Source organism: Lycium barbarum, chromosome 6 (assembly GCF_019175385.1).
Source record: "Lycium barbarum isolate Lr01 chromosome 6, ASM1917538v2, whole genome shotgun sequence".
NCBI classification, from domain to species: Eukaryota; Viridiplantae; Streptophyta; class Magnoliopsida; order Solanales; family Solanaceae; genus Lycium; species Lycium barbarum.
In genome coordinates, this window is record NC_083342.1 from 104,698,741 (window position 1) to 104,717,580 (window position 18,840).

The window sequence follows — 18,840 nt, forward strand, 5'->3', positions numbered from 1 at the left end:
TACCTTGGGAAACGGCGAGAAAATGTAGGGCACGGCAACGGCCACGTGGCCCACGTCTGACTTTATCATTTAATGCAAGTCCTTTCAACTTCTGTGATTATGCCACGTATTCATCACACCAGTGGACCATGATTTGCTGCCAGTTACAACGTTCCCTCTTCCACGAAAAGAAGATCCAAATGTATAGATAAAAGAGGATTGATGAAAAACGGCAAGACAATTTCTCGGGAACATCTTTGTGATGAACCCGAAAAATTGAGGGACTATCTGTATGGGTAAAAAATGTACCTGACATGTGGACCAACGTGTAGTTGACATGTGTCAGCTTATTCAATGACGAATAAATATTAGATGGTAATGCCGAGCATAGCATTTACGGAAAGGCAGCAGATTGGGTCAACGCTGAAAACATCAACAGAAACAACAGATAAGACCCTATTTATTGTGCATTAAATGGAATTAATGCAGTAACGGCTAAAACGGTTATTAACGGCCAGAATCAAGGAAATTAAGTAACAATCATTAATTCATCAATTAATGATTGTCGTTACAAACACACAAAGGGAAGAGCACCAGATAGGATCATATACCTATAAATAGAATTTTCATTGATAGAAGAAGGCATCCAGGTCTTACTAAGAAAATACACTATTATCATTATTTCCTGTTTATTGTTATTTTTATTCTTTGGTCATCAAGCTTTTATTCATACTTGAAGATTAAGCGCTATTATTGTTGTTCATCAATATTGGAATAAGTTTACTCTTTCCTTTTTATTTATCTATTCTTTATATGTTCTTTATCAATAACTAAGAAATTACTTACCTTAATTCTTTTATCTGTATCAAATTACTACCAACTGTAGTTCACCTCAGCACAAATTCAACTATTTGAGTTAAATACCAAATTTGACCCAAACATAAACATACTTAGAAAAAAGTTTCATATAGGATAAAAATTGGATAGATTTTCTAGAATTTTTTTTATTTTTATTTTTACTTGGCTCATTGACTGTTTTGAAAATATAAAAAAAATATGCTTAAATAGTTGATTAATGTGAAAATTGTTGTGAAATATATCTTAGCGAATGAAAGTGCTATTATACGAAATATTTATAGATGATAATGTCAGAGTGGGAAATTAGGTAAACTGTGATGTGCAATTAGAATCCCAAAATAGCTATTATATCCTAAAAAATACATTATTTTCAATGGAATAAGTGAATGGGACATTAAAAAAGTTATATATTTTCATATTTTAATTTTAGAAAAAAAAAACTTTATTCAAATAAAGAAAACTTACCGAAAAATAATGAATAAGGGAATTATCGTTCCCATTTAATATTTGGAGGGGGTATTGTTTCCCAACCCTTAAATGTTTGGGGGTAAAGGGGGATTGACTCTTTAGGATGTACATTTTAAGTAGCTTTCTTCTAGATCTTCCTTGAGACCTTGACTTCACTAAATTTCCAACTGTAACTTTCTTGAAAATCTTGCTCAACTATTATAGTATCAATTAATTAATTATTATATTGAAAATAGGACATACGAGAATGGATATTAATAGGAGGAGAAATATACATATGCATTCGCGCAACTAAGAAATGATGTAATGGAGAGACTTAGACAAAGAACAGCAACTTGATTAATTAAAAATTGTCCAGGAATTGAACGCAAGAGGAGCTGAATTTTCAACCAAGCCTTTTAAATTTCTTTTATAAAGAAATAATGTATTTATACTACGTGAGGAACACATACAAAGTCCATCATTGAGAAATTTCAACTTCCTTTAAAAATAGTACTAGCGGTAGTTATCCTATTTAGGGTTGTTTATCGGTTGGTTCGGTTTGATTTTGTATATTATCGGTTATCAATTTGTAAACATGTCAAACCAATAATCGAGTTAATAAAATATTCGTCATTGGTTGCCAGTCAATCGGTTAGCGGTTCGATAATCAATTTAACCGACAAGAAAATTGTCTTCTAGGGGCAACGACCAACCTACTCTCCGTGATATTTTTCCTTCTCCTTCTTGTTTTTATTCGTTAATATGAACTTTCTTCAACAATGGTAGCCTCTAAGTCAAATTAATTGTCTTCGACTTTCACATTAGCATGTGTTACCACAATAAATAACTAATGCAAAACCATCACTACTAGAAACAGAGGTTTTTGCCATCAACATTCAGTGGGAAATTTATTTTTATAAAAAATGATTTTTCCACCTCATTCTCATCGAACTAGCTTATTGAAAAACGCATGGTGGAAACAGGTTCCCCTTGAACCACTCGGAAACTTCTCAATTTTTTCGTATAAAAACATTACTATTTTTTCTTTTCTCACTGATTCAATCAAAATATCTGTGGGAATATCCACTGAACATATTTTAGTGGAAAGTTTCAGTGGGAAAATAGTAATCTTTTAGCTATACATAACGTTTTAGCATCAACCTGGACTAAGCTCCTTCCTTGATTTTACTTTCAGTTTAGTTAAAGTTGCATTAGGAAATTTACTGGTCCTACTAAATCAATGATACATAACTAGGTGAATTTCACTTGCCTTTTTGTCGGAGAGATAACAAGAGAACCATTCACTGGGTAATCTCAGGTAATTATGAATCATAAATTTGTTTAATTATAAAAACTCCAATGTATTATAGTCAAGCGAACGAAACTTAGGAAAGGAAAATAGAAAATTATGAATAGGGTTTTTAATTCTAAAGCATCTTTTATATAATTAGGGATAAAAAGGTAAATATAACAGAATCTTATTGAGTTATCGGTATAACTGTTAAGTAAACTCAATAATACGTGACCTAAATGATACAGAAATTAGCCAGGATGTTTTACGACTGCTCATTAATATTCAACAATCACTTGAAATATAATTGAGAAAAACAATTATTAAGGTGGAAATAATTATTTTGACAATCTTTTTTCACTCCCATTTTAGAGAAGGATCTATAGTGTTTTCACACTTTCCCTCCAATTTTAATGGCTTTGGCTGCTCTAACCTTTCAGCCCACGATTTTTTTTTTTTTTTTATAGATATTTCACTGTGAAATAAGAAATTGTATTTTCGTGAGTATTAAAAATCTAGCTAGTAACTAAAAGAAATAGTGGTTTCTTCGTCTCTATGGTTACTTTACACTGGACCTACCAATTGTTTTTGTCAAAGCTCCAACACCCTGAAATTATTATGTGTTATAGCTCGAGTGTCAAAATTAACTCTAGCTATAACACATAATAATTTCAGGGTGTTGGAAGCTTTGATGACTCTATCTAATCATTGATAGATTTATATAGTCAACTACTACTTGTTATGGAAATGAAGCCTAATTATTTTATTATTATTATTATTATATTATTATTGTTATTGTTATAATTTGGACACAAGATTAGATTGACAAAATAAATATTCTCGCCGTTCATTTTTACTTGTCCATTATTTGAAAAATAGAATTTCATTTTTCACCTATCCACTTTCGCATATCAAGAGAAAAAAAATAATTCTGTTTTACCCTTAACATTAATTACTTATTCCAAATCATTTCCAAATCCAATACAATTATACACCAACTAATATCAATATCATGATAAAATATGCATTTCATTTATTATTTCTTAAAGGGGTGCGCAATGTCCATAGTGGACAGGTAAAAGTGAATGGAGGGAGTAAGTAATAAAGGGGAAAATTGCAATATTAATTTGTTTGAGTACTGAAACCACTGAGAAAACTATTTAGGAGTTAATCACAATATCATTACGTTTTATGAGATTTTAGTTGTGGATCGCAACTAATTGATTTAGGGTGTGTTTGGTATGATTTTTCTACTCTTTTTTTGTGTGTTGTATACAAGTTGGAAAATGTAATTTTAAGATCATTTGCATATATTAAAAACAAAACACTATGAAATTTATAAATTCGGAGTGCAACCTTTGATCGTAGCGATACGCTGGGGCGGGGGGGGGGTAGGGGAGTGGGTAGGTTGGGGTGGGGTTGTGGGGCGGGGGGGGGGGGGCGTAAGTGGGGTTAGAGGGTGGGGGTGAGGTGAAGTTGGGATTGGAGGGGAGTTGGGGTGGGTGGATAATGCATGGGTTGGTTTAGGAACGTGTTGATGTATTTTTATTGATTCGAAAAATAAAAGGCAATTCGGTGTACTAAGCTCCCTGTATTGAGCTAAATTCGTATATCGCAATTGGACCAGTATCATGATGACACGTGGCAAGGGATATGAGTCATGCGTGAGGCAGCATGTAGTCTACCCGGAGGAGGCTCTTTAGTTACGGAGGTGTTTCCGATTTCGGAAGACCGTTGAAATAGCTCCGGAAGAGAGACTAACGGTTTACTGTTACGAGTTAGGTTCTACGCCTTATGAGGGACGTTGATAGGCTTTATTGTCCCCTTTATTGCTTATCATTATTAAGGCATTAATTCTCATTATTAGCCGGGCACGATTCATGGAACGTGTACCCCAAATCTGATGTATCAATAGGACTTGTCATTCCATTGTAAGGGACACGAAGTCCAAGAGGAACATCATATAATACAAACTTGCCACAGTTTAATCTCTTTTTTACTTTATTGTCGATTTCACCGAAGTTCGAATTGCAAGCTTGACCGGAGTCACAAGTATCAGGCTTCGCCAAGGCCTAGACTATTCTTAACTTTACTTTGCTTATATTCCGCTTACAATACTTATAATTACGCATTGCACTCTTTTTCTAGTCATTTTGATCCACGTGTCCTTGGCTACGAACACAAATTCAACTGAACCATTTTTCGGGTTAACACTCCCGCTATACACGGGGGTTAAGAGAAAGGCCGAACCACAAAAGCCTATTGGATGCAGCCTTAGTTTTCACAGCTCGAACACATGACGTGTTGATCCACAAAATGTTTAAGGAAAACATTATTTTTTAAAGAAAACATTTTCCAAAAAAATTTGTCCATAATGAGCCTTATTCCTGACGGTCCGGCCCCAGGGTGGTCACAATGAACTGATCTTGCCGGAACTTCCATCTCCGCCCCCAATTTAAAGCATCCCATTCTGTCATGTTTCCTTTCTGCAATGCCCACTTTACCCTTACCTGCCAAAGCAAAGCTCAATAATAATTCATGCTTACTGCAAAAAATTCTCAATCTCTCTTCTCAAGGCTATCTTAAACAAGCCTTCAATTACCTTAGCATCCTAACCCGTAAAGGCATTCGTTTGGACACTAAAACTCTAGCTTCACTTATTCAACAATGTGCTAATTTTAGGTCATTTAAAGAAGGAAAATGGATCCATTTGTATCTCAAAACCACTGGGTGGAAACACCCTAATACTTTATTAGCCAATCATTTGATTAATATGTATGGTAAATGTGGTGATCATATTGAAGCACGTAAGGTGTTTGATAAAATGACTAACAGAAATTTGTATTCTTGGAATAATATGCTTTCTGGGTATACTAAGTTAGGCATGATTAAGGCTGCTAAAAGGTTGTTTGAGAAAATGCCTGAGAAAGACGTTGTTTCTTGGAATACTATGGTGATTGGTAACGCGCAGGTTGGCTACGTTAACGAGGCGATAAAGTTGTATAGAGAATTTAGGAGGTTAAGTATTGGGCTTAATGAGTATAGTTTTGCTGGGGTTATAACTGCTTGTGTTAAGTCTAGGGATTTTTGTCTCACAGGGCAGGTTCATTGCCAAGTATTCGTCGTTGGGTTTTTATCTAATATAGTTCTTTCTAGTTCGATTGTTGATGCATATGCAAAATGTGGGAAGATGAGTGATGCTAGGAGGTTGTTTGATGCGATGAGAGTAAAAGACGTTCTTGCCTGGACCACCTTGGTTTCAGGCTATTCAAAGTGTGGCGATGTGGTGTCAGCTAGGGAGCTTTTTGAAGCAATGCCTGAGAAGAATCCTGTTTCTTGGACAGCTTTGGTTGCTGGTTATTCCCATAGTGGCATGAACATTCAGGCCATTGAGTTATTTGCGAAAATGATGAAGCTGCAGGTCCAACCTGATCAGTTTACATTTAGTAGTTGCCTATCTGCGTGTGCAGGTATAGCATCACTTAAGCACGGTACGCAAATACATGCAATTCTGGTGAATGCTGGTGTTAGACCTAATACAATCGTTTTGAGTTCTCTCATTGATATGTATTCAAAATGTGGAAGTTTGGACGTTGCGAGGAGGGTATTTGGTACGGCATATAACAAGCATGATGTAGTATTATGGAATACTATGTTGTCTGCATTAGCACAACATGGTATGGGTGAAGAGGCAATTGAAATGTTTTTTAAGATGATGAAGTTTGGAGTGAAACCGAACCGAATCACTTTTGTTGTCCTTCTTAATGCTTGTAGTCATTCAGGGCTAGTGCAAGAGGGCCTTTCCTTTTTCGAGACAATGACCTCTAATTATGATGTTCTTCCCGATCAAGAACATTATGCATGCATAATTGACCTCTTGGGTAGAGCAGGACGTTTTAGTGAAGTGCTAGTTCAGATAAAGAAGATGCCTTGTGAACCTGATGATCATATTTGGAATGCCTTAATTGGTGTTTGTAGGATTCATGGAAATGTGGAGTTGGGTAGAATGGCTGCAGAACTGCTAATAGAGCTGGACCCACAGTCTCCTGCCGCATATTTGCTGTTGTCAAGTACTTATGGTGTACTTGGGATGTGGGAAAATGTAGAGAAAGTGAGACAGCTTATGAATGAGAGACATGTCAGAAAAGAGCAGGCAGTTAGTTGGTTAGAGATTGAACATAAATTGCTTCCATATTTTGGTTGCAACAAGTCGAATAGTCTAGAGAAAGATGGACACACTATTTTGCAACTGCTAGCTGATCAGAGAAACGATGATGATCTATTACATGATAGTGAAAGGTAAATTTTATTCCATTTTTTCTTCTATCACTGAAATATTTTGCAAAATAAATGCGTTTAACCCACGTTATGGTATTTATAGTATTTACCTATTTTTTTGCGAAAGATAGATCATCATCATTTCTCCGATGATGTTGCACTAACAAAAATTTGCTGAATGTCCTCGTCTCTTTTGAATATCTGCAGTTAGAAGTAGATTACCTGTATGTTTCATTTTTTCTTGTTTCAAGATAATGCATGATTACAGCTTTGGGCCACTGCTCGTCTCAACCTTTGCAAGCAAAATCTCTTCCTTCAGTGTCCTCCCCGGACCATCTACCATACATCACAGACAACTTCTAAAATCAAATAGTCATTTTTATTTCACATGTCTCAGTTCGCATACTAGAGTACATGTTCTTAGACATCTCATGGTTGATTTTTGTCATAACAACCTACAAACTTCTTTCTCAAAAAGAACCTGCAAACTTGAAAAAAATAGTTTTTGCTAAACCATAAAAATGTGAAACTCCAAATATGTTTGAATCAGCCCCTCTTCGGATGCGTTCAAGAATAATAGTGAAATGAGAATTGTTTAATTGCAAAGATGCCTTGATTGAAAGATAAAATTGAGCTTCGGAAAACTTAAGTTGGAAATGAATTCCAAATTATTGTCACTAATAGTACATCTTGTCTGATTACCTTTTTTTTTTTGTTTATCTCACATGCTCGTCCGCTTCCAACCCTGTCAGCTGAGTGACCACATCTTAATATTTTCTGCTCCTGCGTCTTCCTCTTCCTCCTGGAACAATTTGCTATCCACCTGCTTTCCTTAATTTCCTGTTAACAAAGCTGGCAAGTAGATGTCAGATGCATGCATTGAGCCAGCATCCGATTTTCATCCAAGCCTTGTCAATACATTCATACTTGGTGGGTTTGATGCTACAGGTAACCTTTGCTGTGAATTACATGGCCCACCCTTTCAACCGGCGCAAACCAGGAAATAAGCCACTCATATGTACCCTTTTGGCTGTCGTGGGATTCTTCACAATTATCACCTCTGATTTGTTTGGGGACTTAAATGACTGGTTGAAGTTAGTTCCTATGCCGACAGCGTTAAGAGAAAAGCTGCTGGTTTGGCCATTGGTGATGTTTTTGGCCTGCTGCCTGGGAAAGATTGTTGAGGACTTGAGGTGGGCTTTCCCTAGTAAGATGCCTGCCTGGAAGCAACAGCGACGTAAAGTCTAGAAATAGAAGCGCTATTAGTTTCTTAAGTTGTCATGATTGAGAACATTTATCGGTTGTGCACGCCAGGGGTTTAAACCGGGCGGGTCCTCAGTAATAGCTATATTCAGGGCCTGCTGGATAGTATTTTGTTGTATTGAAAGATCAATCCAAAAGTTCTCTGGATTTTATTTATTGCCATCTCCAATCATACCTAAAATTTTGCTGGGTTTTGATATTTGTTATCTCTATTTCCATAAAGACCAACGACCTATTTTTTTTTCCTTTGATAGAAAATCTTTTTTTATCTTATTGATCAAGCACTAACGAACAATTTTCTTCTGCAATGCCTCCTCAAATGTGTAATGCAAAATACAATGACACATTTATTAGTAGATCGGCTCAGAAAGATGTCATTCCACCTGGAGAACAAAAAAAAGCCCAAAACTTACTCAAGGTCCGACACCTTTTTAATGTTAAATAGATTTTCATCACCTCCAAAAAAGGAAAAAGGAAAGGAGATTTTCGTCTTTTTGTTCTCCTTTTTCGTGGTCATTTTCTACATGACCTAACTTCTTTGCTGGGTTGTTCAACCACATGACCACAAGCAATTGGAACAAGATATGAGATTGATGCTGGTATCCTTATGAGAGTCATAGAATTTCCTTGAGTTGTTGGGTTTTACAACTACTGTTGCCTTTTGGTCTGAGTCTTTCGCTTCAGTGAATGTGATAGTTACTGGATCACATCTATCCTTATAAGATGGATTGGCTGACGTCTCTGTGAAGAAGTTGGTTCCAAGTCATATACTGAGAGATAACATTTGGTGCCACCTAGTTACATAAGATCTCTTCCATCACTTTGTTGTATCTCGAGCACTGTATATTTGTACATTATGTCAATGAAAAACAGAGAAAAAAGTTACTCTTCCATCATATATTGTGCCTGTGTGAGTCTTTATAACACCAATACCATGATTCCAACAATATCTCTTATCCGTGATTCCCATAATTGAAGAAGTGTAGTGTCATCTAACTAATGAATCGTTTTTATCACCCACTTTCATCTGTTATATCTTCTTCTTAAAGGGTAACAACGCATGGGGAGTTAGGAGACGGACCAAAAGTGCATCAATATTGCAAACACAGAGGGCTACTAGTGCTCCATGTAAAAGAATATGACTTGTCTATGCCTAAAGATAAGGACTATTGTGGCATTTTCTCTGACGGGGACGATGATGATACCCAGTAGTGGGTAAAACATTCAGAACGGGGAGGCAATCATTGAGCATCTGGATAACATTCAACGTTAAGATTTTCTAAACAATACTAGTACTATCAGTAAAGTTGTTTTTAGCCAAATCTAGAACAAGAATTCTATCATAAAAGAAGACCAAAGAAAGACATACGCTACCACATTTCCTACACAACCTACCCAACTGTTTTAACCTTACATATAAGTCACACTTGTATCATCTCACTAGTAGTTTTGCAGATCATATATGCAGGTTATCTTCTGCACCTAGAGAAGGAACCATCATCTGATGCCTTTACTGAATTTGCTTTTCAGAACTTCCTGTAATTGCTGGAATATAAAAGAAAATACCCCTGCAAAAAAAAAGAACGAAATATCAAGGATGGCTAAGAGAATATGTTGATAAGTATCTTAAAACCACGTAGACTGATTAGGCATATCCTATTTAAGTATCTAAAGACCACTCAGACTGTTGGGCATAGAACCTATTAGGTAAACAGATAGGCACATATAAGTTAAATGACTAAAGATCTGGACAAGTCCTTTATTTTCCTTGAACAATCACTGACAAACCTGAAAATGTATAACAGGACTAAATCTTTGCGGAGAAAGAGAGTAAAAAGTAGCTGTTACAAAATACTGCAGTAAAATGTTATCTTCTAGAGCTGGAAAAGCAGGGAAATCAGTTTTATCCAATTGACTCTCTCGCTCATATTGCGTCGGCAAAATAGAAGAACGGGCAGGTTGGTGATATAACATGAAATATTCCCGTTGCCCATGTAATCACATCAACAGAGGAATTAGTAGACCGAAAGGGACAGTAATTCCAAGTTAAGGCAACACTAGTACACAAGTAAGCACCTCCTACTCAGGCTAGGTGGAAGATGAGAAATTAGTAACTGAAGGCAGGTCTCGTGAAGCTGTCTTTGAAAGAAGCTTTTCTTTTATTGACTGATGATATAAGTCAAAAGGGGATGGAACTGGTTCGAATTGCAGCAGGCTATGGTGCATTTAGGGAATGATGCCGTACATAGCTGGGCCTTTTTGAAGAACAGAAGACGTAGGACATGGTTTTCCCTTTAGCCTATCATGTGGGTCCAGTGGAAGTAGAGAAATGGGAGAGTTTTTGAGGGGATAGATAATAACATCTAAAAATGAACTACTTTTGGATGATCCGACACGCACCCGTCAACATTTTTGAAGAGTCAGAGCAACATAGAATGACATGTTATTTTTAATTAGCTTTTGGTGTACTTATGATATTCCTGTTTGTATCGTAAATTGGTTGTCATTTATAGACAATATGTTTTTGTATAGGCTTTCTATTTTGTTTTATACTGTTTATATACAGGAGATTTCTCAAATCAAGTTAAATTATTTACCCAATTACCTTATGAAAGAATCTGTCAAAGGGGGATGAGACACCACCAGATCCGACCAAATAGTTTAGGAAGCAGGGAAAAGAGGAAAATGAAATATTACTGCACAAATGATTTTGGACAAACCTGATACAGGGATCTCTTTCTGGAGCAATAATCCTTTCACCAGAAGTGTCCCTGGTATCTGCTGGAAGACCTATAGATACAACCAGGCATTAGTTAGCAAACCACAACATGCTAAATAAGGAGACTAACAAGCCCCGTGAATAACAAGATTAGTTCGAAAGACAAAACACTATAATGAGAGAATTACAGAAACACGCAGACGCATATCATTCAGCTGGTCGGAGGGACAGTTTGCAGATATCGATATATCCTGTTCGTTCACATTCTGTGTTTGAGTCTTCAGGATAGAATTACATTGTTCACCTGACAAAGTTACCTATAAGAAAACATTTGGATTCAGGGAAAACATGTACAGGGCAGTAATAATCAGAGAGAAAAACAAATGGAACGTACATCGACATTAAATGAGGCAGAGTCTAATTTAGAGGATGCACCAATACTGCAGAAGTAGGATTCCACTGATTGCAATACATCGAAGGCACTCTGATGGCGTTGCAGGCCCTAAACAAGCATTGGAAATCAATAAGAAATCTTGGTACCAGCAATGGAATAATTAACAGAACTAGTCCAACCACTTCGTGCAAAACTTGTTAGTCTGCCCAAAGAAACACATGACCTCGTATGTATGATAGAAGTAAAAACTTGGTGAATGCATAATGTGTCAACAATTATTTTTTATGCAGAAGGATAACAGTGCCAATTGACTTTATTTTGGGAGCAGTTGGGGGTGGAGAGGGCAAGGGCAGAGCACAGAGCTTGTTGGTGTCACCAAAAGATTCTTGGTTAAGGTGATTGAGGGAGGAAACGGCGATATTAGACAACCGCTGTTTTTCATTTCATCATTTAATTTGGAAGGGGAGCCTTGGCGTAACTGCTAAAGTAGCTGCCATGTGACCAGGAGGTCACGGGTTCGAGCCGTGGAAACAGCCTCTTGCAGAAATGCAAGGTAAGGCTGCGTAAATAGACCCTTGTCCGGCCCTTCCCCGGAACCCGCGCGCAGCGGGAGCTTAGTGCACCGGGCTGCCCTTTAATTTGGTATCCAACAATAACAACATGCCCAGTGTAAAATTGGAATGGCTAGAGGCAAAGTTTAAAATGGTTAGAAGAATAAATTACTGTTTCCTACCCCATCCAAATTCAAATGATTTACTTGCACATATATGGCAGATATATCCATTTTATACAAGAAAATCATTGGACTACAAAACGATTTCAACTGATAGCAATAGTGGTCAGATAAATTTTATTAAATATCTCACAGTAAACGGCTATAACCATGATCTTATGCTCTATTTCACATGCTAAACCACTGCAGCACAGCTAGAATTAAGGATTTATGTACGATGGGAAGTTGATCGTTAATCGTAGCTGAATCTTTTATTGACTTGTAAAGAAAACGCCCAATGTGCTGAACTGATTGAGAGTTATGATGGGGTCAAAATGAACTTTGTTCTTTCTATAATGAATCAACTACTTTACATAGATTCTACTTCCATGTGAATTCTTCCCAGCTACCAAACCGACCTGTTACACATTCCTAAAGAAGAACCAGTTCCACATCTACCACAGTCAAAACCCTCAAATACAAACTCAACCCCCATAATTCAGTATGCTCGTGGATAGATTTTGAGTTGAAGTTTAAAAAAGATTACTTGAAGTTGAAAATGTTTATGGAAGTTGAATTGTGAACTTCACTTGCAAAAAGAGTTCATGAAAGTAGTTGAAGATAAGTTAATGAAAGTAGTTGAAGATTTGAAAAAATCCACTTGAAATAGAAAAAAAAAAAAACCAGTATTTCAACTTGAAAAACTATTTCAGTTTAAGAAACCAAAAACTTCATTGGTCAAACTTTAATTTGCAAATAAATATACTTGCAAGTGAAGTCATGCGGCGCATGACATGGCCAGATGATAGACCCTTAAAGAGTTCAACCAGGTTGCATCATACTCAGCAACATATCTGACAAAAGACAAAATAATTGCACATGAAGAAAGAGACGGTATCAGGTGAAAGGGAAATTACTCGTGTCATGGAACATAAAGTCCACTTCTAATTTTCACTGACAAGCCTATGATATTTTGAGCTCTGTTTTATCAGAATTATCAATTTCGCCTGATTGGCCAAATGAACAAATAAAAGGCTAGTAATATCGGACCTCAAGCATGAATGACATGTTATTCTTCTCAGCCACATGGGATGGTACAATCTTCTTGGAAGCAGGGAGAAATGACCAGGCAAGACCCCATCGGCATGTTTGGCCTTGCACAAATTCAGTTGTCTTCACTATTGTTGCTCCAACCTCCCAAAGCTTTGATATCAGTACCTTTAGGTTAGTTTTTCTTCCAACCATTGAGGTGTACCACCTGGCAAACATGGGGTCAGGAAATATAAGGACTCTTCAATTGAACTTTCATGATAACGCTCTCTAACACAAATCCTATAAACAAGATTCTAAGAATGACGGCATACCGAAATGATTGCTTTAGCTGAACACTATCCTCAATAATGCGAGTGATAAAAGCACTCTCGCCACCAGGACAAACCATCTCCTGCATAGTCCCACCACAAGAAGTCTTTGGATTTAATCCAGCTTCCTCTAGCGTCTCAAAAAATGGAGGGTTGCACATACAAAAATCGAATTTCTCTCCATCCTTGACTACACCAACAAGTATAGGTGGTCCACCATAGTTTTTTCCTATACCAGAGTGCATTTGGAGATGAGAAGGAGGTGAAGGCCCAATGACAACAGCCTTTTCATTGTCAAAGTCTACATCTGTACATTGGCCATATTTTCCTGGTTCACCAGTCAACTCTTCACTGGAAGATGCTGGGACTTCCATGTTAACTCTTCTGATCTCAATCAATTCAGAAATATGAGGATTACTTTTGACATTTTTCTCTGCCCACTCCAAAGCTACATCAGTAATATCTGTATAAAGCAAAAGGGATGAGGCATTGAAGGAATCAATATTTTGCAAATATATAGCACAGTTTTATTAGCGAAACAACAGCAATGATGCAAGTTAAGGGAGAAAATTACAAATTAGAGGGGGCTACCAGAGCCAACAAACTTCCAACCCAGAAGAGATGCACCAAGAAGAGGATAAATGCAATTGGCCCCAGTTCCTATATCAAAACCTTTAACAATGTTTCTGTCAGCTTGAACTCTAGGAATGATGTCTGATGACAGAAGATCTTCAATCCAATGAATATAGTTCGATCTGTTGGGGACTGTGGGGCAAAGCTGTCCATCAGGAATCCACCTACATAAAGAAAATGTTGAGGCATACTTAGATGGGAGTAGTGTTATCAAAAGCGAAAAGCGCAAAAAAGCTCTAAGGTTAGCTGGGGCTTTAGTGAAAAAAAAAAAAAGCGCAATGGTGCAAAATTACAAATATATGTATGTTTAGTCCAAGGCTTATAATAGTAAGCATGAATAACAAATATATGGACAAAGAAATTGTAAAAACATCACGATAAAGTGAAATATCAATCATCTAGTGTCACCTCTTCAATAGAGGCTCAATGGCAAGGAAAAGTATGTCTTGGAGCCTTGATGATGACACTGAAACACACATAAAGCGAGGCGAAGCGCTCAACATGTTTTGAGGCTCCCTTCAGGGCTTAAGCGCCCCTTTGACAACACTGGATGGGAGAATAACATCATTTAGAATTACTATATGACTGAACATACACTTGCATTTAAGCCGCATCTATAGTCTGCTTGACACTTAACAGAGACAGAAAGGGGTTTCTCCTTCCTTTTTTTTTTTTTTTTTTTTTTTTAATGTGTGTGTGTGTGTTGGGGTGGGGGTGGGGGGTACATTATACTAGCTGTTTATACACCAAATTGTAGGTAGGTTCTTCCCAGGCGTAGGTTGTACCAAAGTTCCTATGCAGCTGGGTAAGCACAGCGTCATTAGTAATTAAGTTACATATTCAGTTTCCTCTAGCTTAAAACTCACACATTTCATATATTTTATATTCTTTTTATCACAACTTAACAAAACATTTATTTTATATTTCAATTTATGGTTTAACATCTCCTATGGACTCCAATCAAATGATTCAAATATGACATTAAATAAACCAAGGGGTTCTGGTTCCATCATTGACAGGTGGACAGCGGTTTTTCTTTTTCTTTTCCTTTTTTTTTGGGGGATAGGGTCATTGAGAAATCTCCTGTTTACGAGTTGGAAATAAGAGATAACAGGTCCATTCCTTTACCCCTTCTCCACTTAACAATATGGGACTTGGTTCACTTCAAACTCTTATGAGCACCTCCCACACATCCTGCATTGTGCACTACTTTACCGTTGAATCAAAGCTCGGGGTCAAGTAGGTGGACAACACTATAAAGCAAATAACTTCGCTTCAATTCTCCCAGGCCACAATAGAATGAAAGTAACATGCAAGGTGAAGTTAAAAGAAACAACCTATAACTGTAAAGGAAAAACTACCTTAACTTAAAAATGCTCAGGTCGCTAATATTTTGAACAATAAACTTAGCAGCGAACACAGTGACCGAAATCTAGAAAATTATTTATTATTCCTTTGTTCCTCATATATGACAGTACCAACCAGAAATTTTTGACACTATGCTATTAGCAATACTATCAAGTATCAAATGCCGCTTTCACAAACTTGAAGAATATTGTTTAACTTCACTATTCAAATTTAAATACCATTAGTAATGGAGCACTATTCAATACCACTTTCACAAACTTGAAGAATATAAGTTTAACTTACACTATTCAAATTTCAATATTGATATGATGTTTCATCTTTTAAACCATTTTTTCAAAATTTTGATATTTACTTTCACCAGAACACATATAATAAAGAAGTCATATAATATCCTTAAACTCCGAAACCAATCAAATTGTGCATATAAAATGGAACATCTCATACAAGAAGGAACCAAGGGATACTATATAGTAAAGCACACACCTTTTTTCCAAAAGGGGATAAAGAGCATGTAACAGGAAAAACAAAGGAAAGAAAAGAAAGCTAAAGGATTGTTAATGAGCTCGCTAACCCATTGAGTACAGCAAACTTAGCAGTAACACAGTTACTTGAGTATCAAAATTCTTGGGAAACAAAAAAAAAAACAATATTTTCCCTTTTGGTCCATCCCAAAATGACATAACAAAAATTTCAATTTATGCAACACAAAAGTAAGTAACCTGAGCTCTTCCTTATAACTTAAAATTTCCAACATATGGATGTAGATGTGCTTTGTACTCCAAAACCATAAAACTCAGATACCCTTTTACATTAAGAAGAACCTGAAAAATAAAAAAGTACTCCTTCCGTCCCAATTGAAATGTCTTACTTTAATTTTTGTTCCGTCTATGTTTCTATATTTAGTAAGTTGATCATTCAAACATCCTGCATAGCACAAGTTTAAAACCACAAAGATCCAAAGGACATTTTAGTACACACATGTTTATACAAAAGTCTCTTTTTATTCATTAAAATTCGTTTCTGGTGAAACTAAGACACTCAAATTGAGACAAAGGGAGCAATTAAAAAAAAATATAAATGGGGGGTTACCAATTGATCCCATGATCATGGTGGAGCAAAACTCTAGTGAGTTCACGTGTGGCATTAAAATCAGTCCAATCAATTCTTGGTCGACCATCGCCAGAATAGAAAACAAAGGGTGCAAAGGTAGAGTATTTAGAGGCCAATAGGGAGAAATCAGGTGGGTTATCAAAGTACTTGTTATGAGGGTGAGTAGTGGCTCTCTTCCTCTTCTTGCTCCCCATTCTCTGTTAATACTGTTTTGAATAATTGATGAAAACATGAGAGTGAGCCTGGTGACTACATTTCTGCAGTCCACACGTGCAAGAGTTGGGCTTTTCACCTTTTAAATTGGGCCTAATGTTTTCATATTTTTGCGCGGATTGTCCTTCTTTTGGGGCGGTCTTTAAATTTTGGCCCTCATATTTCTGGTCTTTAAGTTTTGCCCTTCACTTGGAAAGGTGGGGCGAATACCTGAGGTTCTGGGTTCGAATCCCCGCTCAGACATAAAATTAAAAAATAATTTCCCAAGGCAAGGCTAAGGGTGTGTATGCCAGATCCGGCATACAGTCTTTAAGGAAAAACTAAAGTTATGCCGGATCCGGCACAACTAAAAGTTTGTCTCATAAGGCATAATTTTTCTTTAAGACATAGTTTAGTTATGCCTTATGAGACAGACTTTTATTCAAGGCATAACCAAAAGTATGCCCCATAAGGCAAGAACTTTTCCTTAAGACATAGACTTTTGCCTTATAAGGCAAACTTTTAGTTATGACTTAAGGAAAAGTTCCGGCTTATGGGGCATATTTTTAGTTATGTTTTATGGGGCACACTTTTAGTTAAGGCATAACTTAAAGTTTACCTTAAAAAGTAAAAAAAAAAATGCATCAAAGCAAAGTCTGCCGGAGGGGGCATAACGAAATTCAAACTCTGCCTTGCTAATTTTTTTTAAAATTTTTAAATGAGCGGGGCTTCGAATCCGAAATCCATGGGTTTAGCCGAAGGGTAAAATTTAAAGACCACAAATATGAGAGGCAAAATTTAAAGACCATCCCAAAATAAGGGCAATTCACAATTTTTAACACTTTTTCTAATGTTGCTCAAAATGTTTGAGGTCTTTAAGTTTTGGCCCTGCGGCTTATTTAATGAACTAGCAATATATGTCTGTGCACCGAACATGTTTAATCACTTTAATTAGCCAGTCTTTAAGGTTTGTATTTTGGAAATAACTTTTAAGAACATTCTAATCGTTATTCTATATATATATAGTAACATACAAAATGTATTTTATGTACCATCACTTTAGTTATAATTAGAAAATGGAGTTTAAAAATTAAAAACATATGATGGAATTAAGTCTTTGAGATGGAAAGAGTCGGACTTTTTTCTCATTGTCATGACAATGAAAGTTTTTCATCGATATGAAAAAGAAAATTAGTAAGAATATGAGGGAAATTTAATATTTTCATTCTAGATTTTTTCTTTAAATTATTTAATAGCTCATATGTATACCGACAGGCTGATATCCATCTCAATTAACTAACTGTTTAGATCCAAATATAAGAACTATTGTTGTGTATATTGGATTTTTTAAAAGCAAAACTAATAAAATATTTTTATTAAATTAATTGAAAAAATATATTATAATTTTTTATATTAACAATTATAGATAAAAAGAATTGTTACAAAGAAATCAAAATTAGAAAGATATATGTCATATCGTAAATCACCAAATTTTAATTCCGAAATGAAAATATAAAGTAATACATTTTATAAATGTAAAGAAACAATAACCAGATAATGCAAAGGAGAGTAAAATAAGTAAAGTATTGACAAAGAAGAAAAACGGGAATAAAAGTCACTCACTCCCTTCACTATTGTTTGTCCACGTTGACATATCAGGAGAAAGAAATTTTTCTTCTTCTTATTTTATCCTTCACATTAATTACTCATTTTCAAATCATTTTCTAAAGCTATTGAGACTATATACTAATAAATATGGATATTATGATAAAATATATACTTCATTTATTAATTCTTAAAGAATGTGAAAAGTCAAAAGTGGACAAGTAAAAGTGCACGGAGGGAATAAATATGTGTAGGAGAATTAAAATTGAAGTGCATATGTGTATACATGAGAAAAGAATAAATACTCAGTACTATGACATATGTCCAAGTGGGATAAAAAAGTAGTTGGTTAAAGTGTACAACGTATATAACTTTTGGTACAAATTTGCATTGCTGTTGTTCGTCATCTCTTCACGTTTAAAGTATTGACAAAGAAGGAAAATGGGAATAAAAGTCACTCCCTCCGTTCACTTTTACTTGTCCATGTTAACATATCGAGAGAAAGAAATTTTTGTTCTAATTATTAATTTTGCCCTTCACATTAATTACTCATTTTCATATCATTTTCCAAGACTATTGAGACTTACACCAATAAATATGATTATTATGGTAAAATATATATTCCCT

General features: G+C 35.8%; 2 protein-coding genes across 5 annotated transcripts; one reads left to right on the forward strand and one right to left on the reverse strand.

The window, feature by feature from the left end:
- The first annotated feature begins 4,905 nt into the window (after positions 1-4,905).
- Positions 4,906-8,318, forward strand: LOC132645186 (pentatricopeptide repeat-containing protein At2g21090). Of its 2 annotated transcripts, none has more exons than XM_060362007.1 (2): positions 4,906-6,877; positions 7,609-7,754. In XM_060362007.1, the coding sequence occupies exons 1-2, from the start codon at positions 5,070-5,072 to the stop codon at positions 7,610-7,612; spliced, it is 1,812 nt and encodes a 603-aa protein (XP_060217990.1). In that variant the 5' UTR covers positions 4,906-5,069; the 3' UTR covers positions 7,613-7,754. The 2 variants fall into 2 exon arrangements, with proteins under 2 accessions (XP_060217990.1, XP_060217988.1); XM_060362005.1 differs by lacking the exon at positions 7,609-7,754 and adding an exon at positions 7,805-8,318 and having other exon boundaries at positions 4,907-6,877.
- A 1,056-nt stretch (positions 8,319-9,374) lies between these two features.
- LOC132645187 (uncharacterized) lies at positions 9,375-16,667 on the reverse strand. Of its 3 annotated transcripts, XM_060362009.1 has the most exons (9): positions 16,396-16,535; positions 14,347-14,484; positions 13,897-14,102; positions 13,309-13,768; positions 12,995-13,202; positions 11,233-11,340; positions 11,027-11,155; positions 10,840-10,909; positions 9,375-9,687 (listed from the first exon to the last, which is right to left on the reverse strand). In XM_060362009.1, the coding sequence occupies exons 2-9, from the start codon at positions 14,439-14,441 to the stop codon at positions 9,617-9,619; spliced, it is 1,347 nt and encodes a 448-aa protein (XP_060217992.1). In that variant the 5' UTR covers positions 14,442-14,484; positions 16,396-16,535; the 3' UTR covers positions 9,375-9,616. The 3 variants fall into 3 exon arrangements, 2 of the variants coding, with proteins under 2 accessions (XP_060217992.1, XP_060217991.1); XM_060362008.1 differs by lacking the exon at positions 14,347-14,484 and having other exon boundaries at positions 16,396-16,666; XR_009584026.1 differs by lacking the exons at positions 9,375-9,687; positions 14,347-14,484 and having other exon boundaries at positions 11,027-11,142; positions 16,396-16,667.
- Positions 16,668-18,840: the final 2,173 nt, after the last annotated feature.

Excerpts from the sequence above, each read along its gene's own strand:
- LOC132645186 (XM_060362007.1), top strand. The coding sequence starts at position 5,070 with ATGCCCACTTTACCCTTACCTGCCAAAGCAAAGCTCAATAATAATTCA.
- LOC132645187 (XM_060362008.1), bottom strand. The coding sequence starts at position 16,610 with ATGGGGAGCAAGAAGAGGAAGAGAGCCACTACTCACCCTCATAACAAG. Across the intron at positions 13,203-13,308 it reads CAGCTAAAGCAATCATTTCG|GTGGTACACCTCAATGGTTG; the intron begins GTATGCCGTCAT and ends CATGTTTGCCAG. Across the intron at positions 11,156-11,232 it reads CTGCCTCATTTAATGTCGAT|GTAACTTTGTCAGGTGAACA; the intron begins GTACGTTCCATT and ends GTTTTCTTATAG.